We start from the raw sequence: 20256 nt of genomic DNA, 5'->3' as shown, positions 1-20256 counted from the left end.
AGACAGGGAACAAAGGGTAGGAATTAATGGTAAATTCTCAGAATGGAGAGGGGTAACTAGTGGTGTTCCCCAAGGGTCAGTCCTAGGACCAACCCTGTTCAACTGATTCATAAATGATCTGGAGAAAGGGGTAAACAGTGAGGTGGCAAAGTTTGCAGACGATGCTGAACTGCTCAAGATAGTTAAGACCAAAGCAGACTGTGAAGAACTTCAAAAAGATCTCACAAAACTAAGTGATCGGGCAACAAAATGGCAAATGAAATTTAATGTGGATAAATGTAAAGTAATGCACATTGGAAAAAATAACCCCAACTATACATACAATATGATGGGGGCTAATTTAGCTACAACGAGTCAGGAAAAAGATCTTGGAGTCATCGTGGATAGTTCTCTGAGAATGTCCACGCAGTGTGCAGAGGTGGTCAAAAAAGCAAACAGGATGTTAGGAATCATTAAAAAAGGGATAGAGAATAAGACTGAGAATATATTATTGCCCTTATATAAATCCATGGTACGCCCACATCTTGAATACTGTGTACAGATGTGGTCTCCTCACCTCAAAAAAGATATTCTAGCACTAGAAAAGGTTCAGAAAAGGGCAACTAAAATGATTAGGGGTTTGGAGAGGGTCCCATATGAGGAAAGATTAAAGAGGCTAGGACTCTTCAGCTTGGAAAAGAGGAGACTAAGGGGGGATATGATAGAGGTATATAAAATCATGAGTGATGTGGAGAAAGTGGATAAGGAAAAGTTATTTACTTATTCCCATAATACAAGAACTAGGGGTCACCAAATGAAATTAATAGGCAACAGGTTTAAAACAAATAAAAGGAAGTTCTTCTTCACGCAGTGCACAGTCAACTTGTGGAACTCCTTACCTGAGGAGGTTGTGAAGGCTAGGACTATAACAGCATTTAAAAGAGAACTGGATAAATTCATGGTGGTTAAGTCCATAAATGGCTATTAGCCAGGACGGGTAAGGAATGGTGTCCCTAGCCTCTGTTTGTCAGAGGGTGGAGATGGATGGCAGGAGAGAGATCACTTGATCATTGCCTGTTAGGTTCACTCCCTCTGGTTACCTGGCATTGGCCACTGTCGGTAGACAGGATACTGGGCTAGATGGACCTTTGGTCTGACCTGATATGGCTGTTCTTATGTTCTTAGACCTATGTTGTTGTTCTGTCACTGTGCTTGCTTTTCCTTCCCGGTGCAAACTCTAATAAGAAAGGCATCCTCTGAACTACCTCCCATCATGTCCTGACGTGGGCTGTGCAACAACCCCTACTCCCATCCACACACCCTGCAGTCTACACAGCTGAATGTTTCAACACAACAGGAGGCAGCCTGCACAAAATGGGTCCCATCTCTAGCTGGGATCAGCATTTTCTAAGGTTCCCCCAGAGTGGTTCTGGAGACCTGGCTGCAGGGGTGAGCTGGAGCCGGTTCGCACGAACCCGTTGTTAAATTTAGAAGTGGTTTTAGAACCGCTTGTTAACTAGCTTCCCTGCGAGGGAAGCTTTGATGGGCTCTGCCTGGGAAGCCTGTAATTCCTCCTCCCGGCCGCCGGGAGGCGCTGCGCTGTGCTGCGAGAGCCATGTGAGCTGCCTCCTGGCCCTGTTGCTGCTCCTGCTCTTTGGACCTCTGGCCCTGGGGCTCCTGCTGCTGCTGCCTGGTGAGTCCCCGGCTGCGTCCTGCTGCTCTCAGCCCCCCCCCCTGTGTGAGTATCTGCGCCCCTCCCCCGCCTTCCCTGCCCCCAGCCAGCCCCTGCCCCCAGCCACCCCAGCCACCCCCAGCCGGCCCCTGCCCACAGCCACCCCCCCTGCCCCCAGCCCCCCCGTGTGAGTATCTGCGCCCCTCCCCCGCCTTGCCTGCCCCCAGCCAGCCCCTGCCCACAGCCACCCCAGCCACCCCCTGCCCCCAGCCACCCCCAGCCACCCCCTGCCCCCAGCCACCCCCAGCCAGCCCCTGCCCGCAGCCAGCCCCTGCCCCCAGCCACCCCCAGCCGGCCCCTGCCCATAGCCACCCCCTGTCCCCAGCCACCCCCAGCCAGCCCCTGTCCCCAGCCAGCCCCTGTCCCCAGCCAGCCCCTGCCCGCAGCCACCCCCTGCCCCCAGCCACCACCAGCCAGCCCCTGCCCCCAGCCAGCCCCTGCTCACAGCCACCCCCTGCCCCCAGCCACCCCCAGCCAGCCCCTGCCCCCAGCCACCCACAGCCAGCCCCTGCCCCCAGCCACCCCCCCTGCCCACAGCCACCCCCTGTCCCCAGCCACCCCCAGCCACCCCCTGCCCCCAGCCACCCCCAGCCAGCCCCTGCCCACAGCCAGCCCCTGCCCCCAGCCACCCCCAGCCAGCCCCTGCCCACAGCCACCCCCAGCCACCCCCTTCCCACAGCCAGCCCCTGCCCCCAGCCACCCCCAGCCACCCCCTGCCCCCAGCCACCCCCCTGCCCGCAGCTACCCGCAGCCGCCCCCTGCCCACAGCCCCCCCCGCCCACAGCCACCCCCAGCCACCCCCGTCCCACAGCCAGCCCCTGCCCCCCGCCCCCCCCAGCCACCCCCTGCCCCCAGCCACCCCCCTGCCCGCAGCTACCCGCAGCCGCCCCCTGCCCACAGCCCCCCCCGCCCACAGCCACCCCCAGCCAGCCCCTGCCCCCAGCCACCCACAGCCACCCCCTGCCCGCAGCCAGCCCCTGCTCCCAGCCACCCACAGCCACCCCCCTGCCCACAGCCGCCCCCTGCCCCACCCCCTGCCCACAGCCACCCACAGCCAGCCCCTGCCCGCAGCCAGCCCCTGCCCACAGCCAGCCCCTGCCCCCAGCCAGCCCCAGCCACCCCCTGCCCGCAGCCACCCCCCTGCCCACAGCCAGCCCCTGCCCACAGCCGCCCTCTGCCCCACCCCCTGCCCACAGCCACCCGCAGCCAGCCCTTGCCACAGCCGCCCTCTGCCCGCAGCCAGCCCTTGCCACAGCCACCCTCTGCCCGCAGCCAGCCTCTGCCTGCAGCCCCTGCCACAGCCACCCCCTGCCCACAGCCACCCGCAGCCCGCCCGTCTGCATCACCTGCCCACAGCCAGCCCGTGTCACTCCCTGCCTCCAGCTAGCCCTGCCCCACGCCCCTATCTGCAGCCAGCCCCACATCCACTGGTGCCCTGCAGTTCCCAGGGCAGTAACCCTGCACACCTGCTTTAATGAGGGGGGGGCAGGGAGCAGCTGGGACCCACACATATGCACACCCTAGAGTGACCAGACAGCAAGTGTGAAAAATCGGGACGGGGGTGAGGGGTAATAGGAGCCTATATAAGAAAAAGACCCAAAAATTGAGACTGTCCCTGATCACCACCCACACATGTGAAATGGAGCTCATTTCTAGTTCAGCCCCATCTTTGTAAAAAAGAACTTTAGGTAGGGTTAAAATACATCTGTATTTTCCTGGACATGTCAGGCTTTTCCGTTCTTAATCACCTCCTGGGAAAATATGGACGTATGGTAACCCTATTGGTACAAAAAATACATGCTGTCGCACATCCCTTAAATCAGAACTTTTTATAGGGAACCCGTTGTTAAATCAGAACTTTTTATAGGGAACCCGTTGTTAAGATTTTGGCAGCTCATCACTGCCTGGCTGTGTTGTTCCCTAATAACACCAGCCTGTAGGACTACTCTCTGGGTGCAGACCGCTTGCCCTTGGGTTGTAAATATAGTTCAGCAACTCCTGAGAATATCTTCAAGTGGAGGAGTTACTATCCAGGTTCTGATGTTGACTATACAAAGTGACTTCCTGGTAACTTGTTTTGCCGTTCCCATTAAACCACACTACGATTTCTTTTGTATACTCACCCAGTTATATATAATCTCTTAGGGCTGGAACATTGTCGTATTGAAATCAATGAGAGTTTGGCCATTGATTTAAATGGAACTAAGATTTGTATGTTTTGTTTCAGAGTAGCAGTTGTGTTAGTCTGTATCCGCAAAAAGAACAGGAGTACTTGTGGCACTTTAGAGACTAACAAATTTATTTCAGCATAAGCTTTCGTGAGCTACAGCCCACTTCTTCGGATGCATACAATGGAACACACAGACAGGAGATATTTATACATATTTATACATACAGAGACCATGAAAAGGTGGAAGTATGCATACCAACAGGAAGAGTCTAATCAATTGAGATGAGCTATCTTATCTAATCAATTGAGATGAGCATACATCCACCTTTTCATGTTCTCTGTATGTATAAATATCTCCTGTCTGTGTGTTCCATTCTATGCATCCGAAGAAGTGAGCTGTAGCTCACGAAAGCTTATGCTGAAATAAATTTGTTAGTCTCTAAGGTGCCACAAGTACTTCTGTTCTTTTTGTATGTTTTGTGACGCTCTACATACTCTTTGGAGCTATACATTTTTTTGGGGGGGGGGAAGAGTAATAAATAACATTTATCTACTGCAGGATTTTCTATACTGCTCATCACAGCAGTATTTATGTATTCTGACATCACAGCATAACATGAATCATAATAATTTAAAATGAATTAGATCCTATTACATCAGCCTGATCAACATCTTTTAAATACGCTTAGTTTCATGCAATGAGTAACTGAGGGTCTATGAAACCAGCAGAACCAGCCTTAGGGCAAATGAGGCGAACTTTCTTTGGCACCTTTATGTATTGCTCCCCAAGCAATAGGCAGCCGCTCAGTGGGTCTTATCCCCACCTCCCTGGCCCTGTGGGTGCCCAAGCTGCCTCTGAACTCCAAAGCCCAGGCAGGGAGTGATACTCTGTGTCCTCCCCTTCCCTTTACCTCTATGCTGGATGGTGGGAGAGCAGCAACTGTGGCAGAGCAGCAGCTGGTGGCATGGCGGTGGTGCTGCAGGAGTCACACTGCCGGGAGGGCAGAGAGGGGATGCGTGTGAACCCCTGGCTGCTGTCATGAACCCCTCTTTATCCCTTCCTCTGGCTCCCTAGATGGGCACAACCCTTCTGCAGCCTCTTAACCATGGCACCTGGGCAGTTGCCCACAGCACCCAACCATAAGGTTGGCCATGGAAACCAGATATATTTTGAATAGTTCATGTGTTTTACTCCTTTGATAAAGTACACTGTGATTATAACAAAGGAGAATATCTTCCTATCTATGGGCCAGGGATTGTATGCAACTCCCGGCAGGAGGGTTATCACGGCTCTGCTGGGAACTAAAAAGTGTGTGTGGGGGAGTGAGATGGGGTGGGGAGTGGTGGGAGCTGATTAAAGTGTTACTCAGGTTGTAATGCTTCCAGAGGATTGCCACCGCCTGTGGAGGCTTGCACATCCTGGTTCAAACTGGGTTTTCCAGAGACTGACAGAAAAAGAAAGGGCTTTTGGCTTTAAAAGGCTGCATTTAAACTGACTTGGATTTCTTTTTTTCCAGCAACAGACAGGACCTGTCCGGGGAGGATCTCAACCATTGCAGAACAGTTGGAAAACTGTGGCCTACTGGGGCCCTATATAACCAATGGGTGACCTCTGGCAAGCTTTTAGCGTGTGTATAGGAACTTTTCTTGGTTTTTTTTTTTCATATATTTTCTTGTTCATGCTTTTGCCTTCAGAATGAATGTGCTTCTTTATAAAGAGCAGTGTGGTTATTTGTAACTGCTGGCAATATCTCTTGGAGAGGAAGCAGTGCACAGATACTAGCTATTACACCGTGATATCGCCAGCAAGCCAGTCTAAGGTAGGGAGCTGTGCAGCCTTAAAACCTGTGATCAGAAGAAAGTGGCACAAGGGTCATCCCTGCCCAGAGACAGGGGATGGATGGAGACCAGAGAGGGTATTCCTGGAGTGGAGCAGGGAGGGGAAGTTCCCCTGAAACTGTGACAATAAGCAATTACTAACAGCTCAATAGAAACCACTTGGTGGTATCTGACGTAGCCCAGTGTTTGCTTGTATGTCAGAAGGAAAGAACTATAAGCCAGCTCTGATTAATCTCTTAGCAAAAGCTGCTAAGTGTATCTGTGTCTGGTCAAGCTTCCATCCAAGTATTAATCAGGCCTGGCCCTGCATAGTTCATGAACTAGCCCAGCAGAGGTGCTGTCACTGAAGTCTTGGGTGAGACTGAGCATATCTGCTATTGTTAAAAGGAAATGCTTTTCTCAGAATGCACAGTTGGCCTGTGGAACTCATTGCCACAAGAGACCATTGGGGCCAAGGACTATCAGGACTTAAAGAAAAAATAGGCATTTATATGGCTAACAAGAAAACCCAAAGTTATTATAATAAGCATTTAAATACCTAAAGGTTTGGAAGGAATATAAGCTTTTCTCATCTAGAGGCTGAGAATCTTCCTGGCCATTGAGTAAATGCTTGCTGACATCTTATCAGTGGAGTAGAGTTGGGTTGTGGGGAACAAGGGGGTTGGAATGTCAGAATCGCCAGCACCAGCTACTTCAAGAGAAGAGTCAAGAAACACCTGTGGCAGGCAGGTATGGAATAATCTACCCATAGGAGAAACTTCTTCCTAACCCCACAAGGGGGCGCCTTCTGCCCGGCCACAAGGGGGTGCCTAGTGGTGAGCAAACTCATTTATAGTCTCCCACCTCTTTCTCCTCCTCTTTGCCCCATTTGATCCCAGGATCAGTGCCAGGTAGAATTGATTGAGCAGGTAGGGACAGGCTTCCAGTGCAGGATCTGTCCTTGCCAGGGCTTTTCTTTGTTTCTTACTTTTTCTCTTTCTAACTAAGAGCTGCTGGTGTCATTGCTTTGCATTCCCTGCCCTGGTCATGGGAAGGTGAGCTGTGCCCTAGTATCAGCTGGCACCTTCTTTCCCTAACTGAGATTTTCATGTCTAATTCATAGCTACTCTCAAACACGTAGCCTGCAGCATTTATAGGAAGATGTTTTTTTTCCTGGCATACAAATCTACCTATGAAACATTCCTTCTATTGTGTACCTTGTGTGACCCACTTGAACCTAGCCCTACAGGATTTGCTCAGCCCAGCTCCTGATTACATTGGGTGTGTTAGATACTGAGATATTTCCTATCGGGTAGTGCAGTTCCCATAAGATTGGATGATTCATTTTACTTCCCTAAGTTGAATAACAGAAATAAACTGTAGACTTTTCCTGATCTTTCATTGCACGAACAAGCAGCAGGAGTGAAGGGTCACTGGTTCCAGCTCTCAGTGACCCCAGAAGGTTTCAAAGCCTGTGATGGATTCCATTAGTGCAATGATGCATTGTTCCACCACCCCTAGAGAAGCCAGATCCCGCACTCACTGTAACAGAAGGACTTCTGTGCTTGGGAGGAACTTTTTCCACCATGCCTTAGAACGATGCCAGGGTTGGTAGAACTGAAGAGGCCGGGATGAAAAAGGGACTGTCCAAAATTGTGACAGTCAGTGGAACTTGTGAATGAGATGGTCAATAAAATTCAAGTTGGGAAATTTTTCAGTAAGAAAAAGGCATGGGTGTTTAATGAAAATTTCACAAAAAATGGTTCCTGCTTTTCCAGTAGGTCTACTTCATAGTCACTTATGTATATTTGAAAACCTCACCCTAATCTTGGGACAATCAATATTTTACAAAGGCATCATTTTTGCCATTTCTTTCCCAACACTCGGCTGTTATGTTGTAAATAGAATTTCCACCCTCTCCTATCCACCTGCTTCTCTGATTTGATTCATTTGGGGGTAAAGATCACATCTGATCTGAAGGCTTAAATGGAGCCTTGGAGTATATCTGCACTCACACTGGAAGTGTGGCTCCCAGCCTGGGTTGATAGACACACACTAGTTCCACTGAGCCAGTGCACTAAAATAGCTGTGTGGCTGTTGCAGTATGGGAGGTGACACAGGCTAGCTGATGGAGAACCAACCAGTCTGACGCCCTGGGTCCATATGTGGGTGGCAAACCTGGAACAACACCCATGCTGCAGTGTTCACACTGCTATTTTTAGCCCCTAGCTCGAGTGGAGCTAGAACAAGTCTGTCTACCTGGGCCGGGATGCATGCTCCCAACTGCAATGTAGACATACCCTGGTGTCTTCCTGGCCTTCTGCACTAGGGCAAATTTGATTCATGATAAGCACAGAACCATAGATAGAAGAGCCAGAAATGTTTTTATCTTGAATCATTCAGGATATTCCATAGAGTTGTATTTGCATGTGTCTATTTGATTGTGTATAGCACCCATTGCCACGACAGCGGCACACCTCACATTCAGGACTAAAATAAACCAAACACATGTTAGTCACCCAAATGGATGAGTCAGGAAAATTAAACATAGCACCCTTGTCTTAGTGATGGCTGGTTCATTTAATAAAATTAAATTTAATAAAAAGTTATGGCACTTAAAATTGTGACCATAGCTCAAACTGCAACTGCCACCCAGAGCACGTGTCTTATACGCGCCTAGTGAAAGCCAAGCTACTGCATTAGCCTCTTGCATATCTTCCCCAGTCCCAGTATTCATGAGCATACTGTGTTCTTCTCTAGTGCCTTTCATCCGATTATCTTAAAAGCACTGTACAAATACTAATTAACAAACCTTCTGTGAGGTAAGTAAATATTGCTGCCCTCATTTCATCCAGGAAGTTTTTGGAGAGTGTGGGGAGACAACTTCTTGTTGCAAGTGCTGGAAGAACTAACTAGGAGCCAGGATCCTCTTGACCTGCTGCTCACAAACAGGGAAGAATTGGTAGGGGAAGTAGAAGTGGGTGGCAATCTGGGCAGCAATGACCATGAGATGGTTGAGTTTAGGATCCTGACAAAAGGAAGAAAGGAGAGCAGCAGAATATGGACCCTGAACTTCAGAAAAGCAGACTTTCACTCCCTCAGGCCTGGTCTACACTAGGACTTTAATTCGAATTTAGCAGCGTTAATTCGAACTAACCGCTCAACCGTCCACACCAGGAAGCCATTTAATTCGAACTAGAGGGCTCTTTAGTTCGAATTCGTTACTCCACCCCAACAGGTGGAGTAACGCTAAATTCGACATGGCTAGCTCGAATTAGGCTAGGTGTGGATGCAAATCGAACTTAGTAGCTCCGGGAGCTATCCCACAGTGCACCACTCTGTTGACGCTCTGGACAGCAGTCGGAGCTTGGATTCTCTGACCAGCCACACAGGAAATTACCGAGGAAAATTTGAATTCATTTTCCTGTCTGGGCACTTTGAATCTGACGTCCTGGCTGGACATCGGGGCGAGCTCCGCAGCACCTGCAACGATGCAGAACTCTCCAGCAGAGGAGTCCGGCCAATCCAAGAATAGAAAGAGGTCCCCAGCATGGACAGACCGGGAAGTCCTGGATCTGATCGGTGTGTGGGGCGAGGAGTCTGTGCTGTCGGAGCTGCGCTCCAGCAAGCGGAATGCAAAGAGCTTCGAGAAGGTCTCCAAAGCAATGATAGAGAAAGGATACAGCCGGGATGCAATGCAGTGCCGCGTGAAAATCAAGGACCTGAGACAAGGCTACCAAAAAGTCAGAGCGGCAAACGGACGCTCCGGAGCCCTGCCCCAGACATGCCGCTTCTACGAGGCACTGCATGCCATTCTAGGTGGGTCTGCCACCACTGCCCCACCAGTGACCGTGGACTCAGTGGATGGCATAGTGAACCTGGACAGTTCCTCCTCAATGTTCGCCGATGGGGAAGATGAGGAAGGGTCTGTGGAGGACGGCGCAGGCGACAGCGAACACAATACCGCTTTCCCTGACAGCCAGGATCTCTTCATCACCCTCACAGAGATCCCCTACCAACCCTCCCCGGCCGTTAACCCGGACTCTGAATCAGGGGAAGGATCAGGCGGTAAGTGCTATAAACATGTAAACATTTATTTTTTATAAAACAGGTATAAAAAAATAGAAATACTATATATAAAATTTTCAGTGAAAAACTATATGAAAAGTAGGTCCACACATATAGGGATTGAACAATAATCCTCCAGGGACAATTCAAGAAAGGTCTCATTTAGGTCCTCGAAAAGCCTCCGCAGGAGGTTCCTGGGGAGAGGTGCCTTGTTGGGTGCTCCGTGGAAGCACACTCTTCCGCGCCAGGACATCCTTATGTAGATGGGAATCATCGCCTCCACAAGCATGGCCGCATATGGTCCTGGTCTCTGCAGGGCTTCCCTTAGCATCCGCTCTTTGTGACTCCGAGGGACCCGCATCAGGGTGATCTCGTTCATGAAATGCTGCATCTAATTAGGGCAATTAGTGTATTGTTACTGTTGTGAATGGTTGACTTTTACTTTGCATAACAATGACCCTCGCTTAACAGCCACGTGTTGTAGGCCACATAGGAAAAGCATACATTGATCTTTCCCGTGCACTGGCGGGAGTGGCTGGAAAAGGGTCAGAGTATATGATTTCCAGATTGCCTTTAGCGGGAGGGCACAGCTATCCATTAACTGATAAGCAGAATGTACTGTAAGGCTTACCAGGACTGTCTGCTAGACGGATTCAGCTGTCTCTCCCCACTTGTCCGCTCTCCTGTGCAATGCCGCAGCCAATGAGAGCGTATTCCGAAATCTCGAACTTGTCCTGAGATCTCGTGAGACTTGTTGCCCTGTGTGGTCTTGTTCAGAGAAACTGACTAGACTGTGTTCACTGTTCGCAAACATGTATCTGTTCAAGGAAATCAGTTACTTTTCCCATCACACAGCTTCGGCTCTTTCCCGGACTGCCCCGGCATCCCCCTCGCAGAGGCTGGCGCAGATTAGGTGGCGAAAGAAAAAGACTAGGGACGAGATGTTCGCGGAACTGATGGCCTGCTCCAGAGCCGAGGCGGCAGAGCAGAGACAGTGGAGGGAGACCCTATGTCAACAGCATCGCACACACATCGAACGGGAGGACAGGTGGCGGCAGGAAGACCAGCAGGCGACTCAAACGCTGCTTGGGCTAATGAGGGAGCAAACGGACACGCTCCGGCGCCTTGTTGATGTTCTGCAGGACCGCAGGCAGGAGGACAGAGCCCCCCTGCAGTGTATCTGCAACCGCCCTCCCCCGCCAAGAAGTCCTGCCCCCCCCTCACCCAAAAGTACAAGACGGAGGGGCGGTAGGGGCCGTGAGAACTGTCACTGCACCACTGCATAGTGCTAATGTACCACACACCTCTCACGCTATAAATTTGTAGAAGTGCTTCCCTTACAGGCTCACCCAGTCCCAAATCCAAGTTTCATCCCCCCACTGTGTATTAGATTATTAAAAGCTGTTTGCTGTTATTCACTGTTTCGGTCACGTCTTTCGTGTCAGAGGATTTTTTTGTGTATGGGGGGGGGAGGGGATTTATAATTGCACGGTATAGCCTACATTACCAGGGTACAGACTTGGGGCCATGATCAACTGCAGGGCACACACACACTGCAGTCAGTAGGCACCAGGGTCACTCTGTGTGGTGTATGCTGCCCCGGGTCATTCTGTGATGTGTATGCTTGTCCAGGGTCCTAGCGCCTGCCACCCCCTTAATGTTAAGGCACGCTGCCCTTACCATGCACTTCCACCGTAGCAACGAGCCTCTCCGCTGCCCTGAGCCCCAACAAGAGCCCTCATCCACGGACAGATACTCACCCTTCCCCCACACCCCTCACCCCTTCCTACGCCCAAACCCGCAGCCCACTGCCGTCATCCAAACCCCTATCCAAAGAAGGCACCATTCGCCCCTTCCTGCAAACCCACCCCTTCCTGCAAACCCTCCCCTTCATCCACAACCACTTGCAACCGTCCCCCACCCCAGAGACCTATGTAGGAGCAGGAGGATGTCATTCCTCTATGGAACAAGCGGTCTGTACATCAGTGCACACCGTGCCCAGCACAGTATGCGTCCATGTTTCAACACCTGAACAGAAATGCAAAGTAAAACAAAGATTTATTAATAATGAGTGTTACAATTAATTTGCTTTAAAACGTGCTTTGGAAGTGGGGGAAACTTGGAGAACGGGGTATGTAACCGCAGATCGAAATCGACACATACAGACACAGGCCCAGGGTCAGTTTCTCTTGAAAGCAAGTGGAGAGTCATAGGTTACCCTGCTCTCCGAGGAAACTTGCTTTCAAAGCCTCCCGGATACACAGCGCTTCCCGCTGGGATATTCTCTCGGCACGGGTGTCTGGCTGAGCGTAAACTGCAGCCAGGCGATTTGCCTCAACCTCCCATCCGGACAAAAAGGTCTCGCCCTTGCTCTCACAGACATTGTGGAGCACACAGCAAGCAGCAATAACTACGGGGATATTCTTTTCGCTGATGTCCGAGTGAGTCAGTAAGCTCCGCCATCTCCCCTTGAGACGTCCGAAAGCACACTCCACCACCATTCTGCACTTGCTCAGCCGGTAGTTGAAGAGTTCCTTCTCTCTGTCCAAGGCACCTGTATAGGGCTTCATGAGCCAGAGCATTAGCGGGTAGGCTGGGTCCCCGAGGATCACTGTAGGCATCTGCACATCCCCAACCGTTATTTTGTGGTCCAGGAAGAAAGTACCTGCCTGGAGGCATTTAAACAGACCAGAGTTCCTGAACACACGCGTGTCATGAACCTTGCCCGCCCACCCAACGAATATGTTGGTAAAACGTCCCCTATGGTCTACCAGTGCTTGCAGCACCATTGAAAAGTAGCCCTTTCGGTTAATGTACTCGCTGGCCTGGTGGGCTGGTGCCAGGATAGGGATGTGAGTCCCATCTATAGCCCCACCGCAGTTTGGGAATCCCATCGCGGCGAAGCCATCTATGATGTCCTGGACGTTTCCGAGAGTCACTACCTTTGAGAGAAGTTGCTCAACGATTGCGTGGGCTACTTCAATCACAGCAACCCCCACGGTAGATTTGCCCATGCCAAAGTGGTTCGCTACTGACCGGTAGCTGTCTGGCGTTGCAAGTTTCCAGAGGGCTATGGCCACTCGCTTCTGCACACTCCGGGCTGCTCGCATCCGGGTGTCCTGGCGCTTCAGGGCAGGGGACAGCAAGTCACAGAGTTCAAGGAAAGTGCCCTTATGCATCCTGAAGTTTCGCAGCCACTGTGATTCATCCCAGACCTGCAGCACTATGCGGTCCCACCAGTCCGTGCTTGTTTCCCGGGCCCAGAATCGCCGTTCCACACCATGAACTTGACCCATTGCCACCATGATCTCCACGGCGCGGCGTACCCTGCTTTGTGAGAGGTCTGCGCCACTCTGTGAATTCCTGTTCTCACCGCGCTGCCGGAGCCTCCTCGCCCGATTTCTTAGCAGCTGACTGTGGAAGAGGTGGACGATAAGGTGCGAGGAGTTGACAACGGCCATAAGTGCAGCGATGATCGCAGCGGGCTCCATGCTCGCAGTGCTGTGGCGTCCGCGCTGTAACCGACCAGAGAAGGGCGCGAACAGATTTCCCGCCGACGCTTTCAGGGAGGGAGGGCGTGATTGACGGTTCAATGACAACAGTTACCCAAAAGCACCCTCGACACATTTTTCCCCCAGGAGGCATTGGGAGCTCTATCCAGCATTCCAATGGGCAGCGGGGACTGCGGGAACTGTGGGATAGCTTCCCACAGTGCACCGCTTCCAAAGTCGACGCCAGCCCCGTTACTGTGGACTCAGAAATTCGAATTAGTGTATTTACTGTGGATACACAAATTCGACTTCATAAGGTCGAATCCACAAATTCGACTTAAGTAGATTCGAAATAGTCTTGTAGTGTAGACAAGGCCTCAGGGAACTGATGATCAGGATGGCTAACATAAGGGGGAAAGGAGTCCAGGAGAGCCGGCTGTATTTTAAAGAAGCCTTATTGAAGAAGCAGGAACAAACCATCCTGATGTGCAGAAAGAATAGCAAATATGGCACACGACCAGCTTGGCTTCACGGAGAAATCTTCGGTGATCTTAAACACAAAAAGAAAGCTTACAAGAAGTGAAAACTTGGACAGATGACTAGGGAGGAGTATAAAAATATTGCTAGAGCATGCAGGGGTGTAATCAGGAAGGCCAAAGCACAACTGGAGTTGCAGCTAGCAAGGGATGTGAAGGGTAACAAGGAGGGTTTATAACGGTATGTTAGCAACAAGAAGAAAGTCAGGGAAAGTGTGGGACCCTTACTGAATGGGGGAGGCAACCTAGTGACAGATGATGTGGAAAAAGCTGAAGTACTCAATGCTTTTTTTGCCTCCGTCTTCAAAGACAAGATCAGCTCCCAGACTGCTGCACTGGGCAGCACAGTATGGGGAGGAGGTGAGCAGCCCTCAGTGGTGAAAGAACAGGTTAAGGACTATTTAAAAAAGCTGGATATGCACAAGTCCATGGGGCCGGATGCAATGTATCCGAGGGTGTTGAGGGAATTGGTTGATGTTATTGTAGAGCCATTGGCCATTATCTCTGAAAACTCGTGGCGATTGGGGGAGGTCCTGCACGATTAGAAAAAGGCAAATATAGTGCCCATATTTAAAAAAAGGGAAGAAAGGGAACCCGGGAAACTACAGACTGGTCAGCCTCACCTCAGTCCTTGGAAAAATCACAGAGCAGGTCCTCAAGGAAACCATTTTAAGGTACTTGGAGGAGAGGAAGGTGATCAAGAACAGTCAACATGGATTCGCCAAGGGCAACCTGATTGCCTTCTATGATGAGATAACTGGCTCTGTGGATATGGGGAAAGCGGTGGACATGATATATCTTGACTTTAGCAAAGCTTTTGATACGGTCCCCCACAGTATTCTTGCCAGCTAGTTAAAAAAGTATGGATTGGATGAAGGGACTATAAGATGGATAGAAAGCTGGATAGATCGTCATGCTCAACGGGTAGTGATCAATGGCTCGATGTCTACTTGGCAGCCGGTATCAAGTGGAGTGCTCCAGAGGTTGTTCCTAGTGCTGGTTTTGTTCAACATCTTCATTAATGATCTGGATGATGGGATGGATTGCACCCTCAGCAAGTTCGTGGATGACACTAAGCTGCGGGGAGAGGAAGATATGCTGGAGGGTAGGGATAGTGTCCAGAGTGACCTAGACAAATTGGAAAATTGGGCCAAAAGAAATTTGATGAGGTTCAACAAGGAGAACAAGTTATCCTGCACTTAGGACAGAAGAATCCCATGCAGTGTTACATGCTGGGGACTGACTGGCTATGTGGCAGTTCTGCAGAAAAAGACTCAGGGATTACAGTGGACGAGAAGCTGGATATGAGTCAATGGTGTGCCTTTGCTGCCAAGAAGGCTAATGGTATATTGAGCTGCATTAGTAGGAGCATTGCCAGCAGATCGAGGGAAGTGATTATTCCCCTCTGTTCGGCACTTGTGAGGCCACATCTGGAGTATTGCATCCAGTTTTGGGCCCTCCACTACAGAAAGGATGTGGACAAATTGGAGAGAGGGCAACCAAAATGATTAGGGGCTAGGGCACATGACTTATGAGGAGAGACTGAGGGAACTGGGGTTATTTAGTCTGCAGAAGAGTAGAGTGAGGGGTGATTTGATAGCAGCCTTCAGCCACCTGAAGGGGGGTTCCAAAGTGGATGGAGCTAGGCTGTTCTCAGTGGTGGCAGATGACAGAACAAGGAGCAATGGTTTCAAGTTACAGTGTGGGAGGTCTAGGTTGGATATTAGAAAAAAACTATTTCACTAGGAGGGCAGTGAAGCACTGAAATGGGTTACCTAGGGAGGTGATGAATCTCTATCCTTAGAGGTTTTTAAGGCCAGCTTGACAAAGCCCTGGCTGGGATGATTTAGTTGGGGATTGGTCCTGCTTTGAGCAGGGGGTTGGATTAGTTGACCTCCTGAGGTCTCTTCCAACCCTAATCTTCTGAGATGATTAATAATAAAAGTTTTATTAAATAAACACATTAAAAGTGCAAAACCAAAGGCTGGTTGCATGTTAACTGTATCCCCTTTGGGTTCAGTGATCCCATTAGAACAGGGTCATGCTATATTGAGCATGGTAGAATTCCTGAGGTTCTGAAGGAAGCAAACCACTTGTATTATGTGATCATAGAATATCACGATTGGGAGAGACCTCAGGAGGTCATCTAGTCCAGCCTCCTGCTCAAAACAGGACCAATCCCTAACTAAATCCCCAAATGGTCCCCTAAAGGATTGAACTCACAATCCTAGGTTTAACAGACTAATGCTCAAACCACTGCATTATCCCTCCCCCCAATAGCACAGTGAGCATTGCAAACAGGCTTTGGGAATGGATGCATAACTGATTGGAATTCCTCCAGGATAGAAACACAACCACCACCATGATAGGCAGAGAAGGGAAATGTTATCAGTGTAACCCTTCTGCCCCTCTGAGCTGGCAGCAACAAGGGCCGGGTTCAGTATCCAGGGGTTCCGTTTCAATAACACAATGCAAAACCGGCTCGAGCCCCCACCCAGTGACCTGGGACAATTACATACCACCTCCCGCCCCGGGCACCTCTAGGAGGCAATACTTCCCCACTCACAAGCACAGAGTCCGAGTGTAGCAAAATCCTTTTAATAAAGGAGGGAAACAATGCGGCATCACGTTGGAGAGACACCACAAACAGGACTATACACCAACCATAAGCAAAAAAACCCACCTCCAAGTACATTTGGCAATGTCCTTTCCCCTTTAGGGTCTTAAGTCCAATCACCCCAAAGTCCAACAACCCAAAAGTCTCTGTCTCTGGTCAGTGCCACCCCAGAGTTCAAAAGTTTATCTGCAGAGTTCCCCCCCCCCAGCCTGGGTGGAAATGAGGGGGGGGCACACACAGGGTGTTAAGGGGCACCTTACGTGGGCCGGGCCAACTGCTCCGCCTCTCCGTGGAGTTCTGCTGCAGCCTTCACCACGACTTGCTCCACTCCACCAGCTGTGCTGCTCCTCCAGCCAACCCGTGAACCGCTTCAGCCGTCCCCACAAACCGCTCCCCTCCGTGTTCTGTGGGCTGCTCCAACGTGCTGCAAACTGCTCCACTCTGCCAGCCGCTTAGCAATAGATTTTCAGGCTCCCCCACTGGTTAACACAGCACTCAGTGATCTCAGCTCAGTAAGCTTAGCTCTTTTAGTGGTTTCAGCTCTTAGTGATTTCAGCTTGTAGTAGGGGAGCCCCAGTGCACCATTGGCCCAACATGGATTCAGGTCAGCAGCTTCTAGATGGACTCCTAAAGGATTCAAAATTAGCTTTGCTTTTTAACATTAGAGAGAGAAGGATGTGCAATTAGTGCCCCAGGCCCTCAAAAGGGGGGCCCATGCCACCATCGCCATCCTTCCTCCCTTTCTCTCTCTCTCACACACACAGTTCACTGGGTTTTGGCACCCATGTCCCTTGTCTAGCGAGTGCTATTTGCTTTATGGAGAGATTCTCTGTCATAAGGCAGTTTCATAGTTCCTCATTCACATAATCAGGGTGACAACACTTTATTCCTCCTGCCCCAATAACAAAGAAATTGGGGATCCCACAGCTGTCAAAGTAACCATTTTAGGCTGCCGTGGGCTATGCTAGGCGGGGTGGGTGTGCCTATGCAAACATGATCAGTGCCTGAAACTCTTTTCCACACCCACCATAATTCACCACCAGATGTCAGGGTAGAGCTCATCCTGACTCTGCTTACATCTGCTACTCCTTTTGCTCCAGTAATTCATGGTAACAATATAGAAACAGTTTAGAAAGGCCCAGTTAATTTTTGAATATCTAGTAATTACGGCCCTGATTCATCAGTCCATGTATATTCTTGAAGGTACTAAAGCTCGTGTTTAAATTTAAGCATGTGGTACTTAACCATGTTCTTAAAGTTTAGCATGGGCTTAAGTGTTTTGCTGAACAGTAATGAATTTAAGCCTGTGATTAAATGCTTTCCTAAACTGGGTCCTCTGAAAGGAACTCATTGTGTAAAGACATACTACTCTGTTTAATTATTAGTCATAGTTAAATCTCTTTGTCTGTCTAATCTATTTATCTAATTTATTTATGCATTTTTAACCAAAAATGTTATGACTGCATCTGCTAAAGGCAAAATGCTGCAGCTTTGAATTACAGTTTTTTCATACTGTAAGTGTGATAAATGATAATTCCTTTTCCATTCCCTGCAAGGCAATATGATTTTTATAGTAGACACTGCATATATAACTGACTGCTAGTGAGTATATTACTTGGTCCATGCTGAGCATGAACAACTTGTGAATGTGAGTCTTTTCCACCTTCTACCTTAGAGCCTGCCCCTTTAGCTTAAGCTGCAACATTTTATTCTTTTAGCTCTGTAGGCCACCAGTTCAATCCCTACTATCAGCCAAGATGGTGGCCATCACAGATACATTCCATAGATGATACTACAGTGCCCTGATGCAACACAATTACAGCTGGCCAGGAAATGATCTTTTTCCTGTGGAAAAGTTTCAGCTAAATTATTTTGTCAAATAATGTTAGGTTTTCATTGAACATACAAAAATTTCCATTGAAAAAGGACTTTTTATGTGTGAAAAATTCTGCAGTTGGAAAAAGTCAACTTCTGTGTGAAAAAATGTTTTGACAGATTTTTTTCTGAGATTCTTTAAATGCAATGCAAAAGATGCTGCACATTGACAGAGTATGTGGGAGGCAGAGGTTTTGGAGTGATCAAGCAGCAAAACTTTGACTTGTTTCTGAAATAACATAATTTCCCCTTTGGCTGCAAACAGAATTGAGAGGATTGGTGGCAGTGGTTCTGTTCAAATGAGGTTATTTCAGGCCGTGATACAGTGTACAAACCCTGCACTAAGTGGGAAGTTGCCCACTTCCTGGAACTCAATACAACTACCCGGGAAGGGGTTAATGAGAACCTGTGGGCTCAATTAACTCCCTTTGCTTCACCTGTGAACGGCCAAGCCTGGAGGGAGGATGTTAAAAGGCGAAAAACCCAGCTCAGTGTGGGCTGGGGGGGTAGGGAAGAGGTTTTTTTTGTGGGAGCTCACTGAAGAAAGGCCTAGGTGAGGTTGGAAGATAACCAGACACTGTTAGACACTGGGCTTGGCATGGGACTCTTACAGGTCCTTTGTTCCCAGGACTATGGGCTTTTTCCTTTTGGGTTCTGTAGAGCAGCGAGCCTGGAAAGGGGCTGCTGGAAAGGCCTAGAGGCTGGCTGTGGTGGGAAGCGGTGTGTCTGAATAGACAGACTTTGGCTACTTATTACAAGGTTGCTAGGCTGGAAGCCAGAGAAGATGGAGGGCTTGGGTTCCCCCCTGCATCCTCTCCTTGGCCACAGACAAAGGTGGTGGAGAAGCCCTGGAAATGATATAAGTCTGTTGCTGGGCTATAGATGTACAGGACTTGGTTTACCCTGGCAGGGGTGAGACTGTAAGTGAGCAGGCTGAGTGATGAGGAGATGTGGAAGGCAGAGCACTGTGGTAAGACAGATTAGAAACTGGAGAGGTGATGCTGCTGCTATTGGGCCTGATTCTCCTCACTTTCCCTCTGGTTTTATGCTGCCTAACTCCATAGAGTCTAGTTCTGTTTTCTGTCTGATTCCAGTGGGACAGATGGAGCTTGGACTAAGCACCTGATCAGGGGAGTAAGGAACCCCTTTACTGCTTTGTATGGGCTACCTGGTTCAGGTGCACAGGGCTATGGGGCAGTGCACACCTGCTTGCATCCCTCCCAGCCAAGGTGGGCAGGGAAAGAATGGCTCTTTGACTGTGTCCCACCATGCCAGCCAGCAGAGCTAAACCAGCATGGGGGAGATGAGCTCACAACTTGCCGTGTTATAAGCCTATTGCTCACAATTCCCTCAGAATCCTGGGAGCAGGAGGGAAGCTGGGCCCATGTATCCCCCGGAGGTCTGTGCCCTGAGAGAAGAGTGGTCAGGAAAGCCAAAGCAACAGAGGGGAAAGGGCCTTTTGGGTGTGGTTGGCTTGTCTACTCCTGGCTGGTGTGGGAGGAGGAACAGGAAATGTTAATTTTAGCCACCAGAGCTGGCTTGAACCAGCAAACCTCAGAGTGGCTGGGAGTTCCTTGCCAGGTCTGCTTTGGGTGCCAGGTAGCAGTGAACGCCCTGAATGCTGGCAAGAATGAAGCGAGCTGGAAGCTTCTGGCTGGCTCGGGGCAGACAGCAGCTCCCTGCACACTGCAGGGAACACCAGGAGCAAACCAAAACCAAGGCCTGAATCTTAGCCAGGAGTCTTGTAGCTGCCTGAGTAAAACAAGAGCTCATCCCCTGGAGCCTGAGGGAATGTTGTTGTTTATGGTGCCTTTTAGGGGCAAACAGAATTGTGGCCCAAGTCTTGGGATACTTCTGTCACACACAGGAAATTCATCTGGACAACAACACTAGAGCTAAATAGAACTGGAGTAATAATTGTTTACATTTATATAGCACCTTGTATCCTAAAGCCTGGGACAAATTCTTCA

General features: G+C 49.8%; 1 protein-coding gene across 2 annotated transcripts in view; it reads left to right on the top strand.

The window, feature by feature from the left end:
• Positions 1-5497: 5497 nt before the first annotated feature.
• Positions 5498-20256, top strand: part of LOC123376982 (cis-aconitate decarboxylase-like) — a 39850-nt gene continuing 25091 nt past the window's right edge. For both annotated transcript variants that reach the window (XM_045029318.1, XM_045029317.1), the window contains exon 1: positions 5498-5701. In XM_045029318.1, the coding sequence (XP_044885253.1) occupies positions 5582-5701 (120 nt within the window). In that variant the 5' untranslated portion in view covers positions 5498-5581. The remainder of the gene's footprint in view (positions 5702-20256) is intronic.

Source organism: Mauremys mutica, chromosome 9 (genome assembly GCF_020497125.1).
Source record: "Mauremys mutica isolate MM-2020 ecotype Southern chromosome 9, ASM2049712v1, whole genome shotgun sequence".
Lineage (NCBI taxonomy): Eukaryota > Metazoa > Chordata > Testudines > Geoemydidae > Mauremys > Mauremys mutica.
Note: the sequence above shows the minus strand (reverse complement) of the source record. Positions and strands in the feature narration are given on the sequence as shown.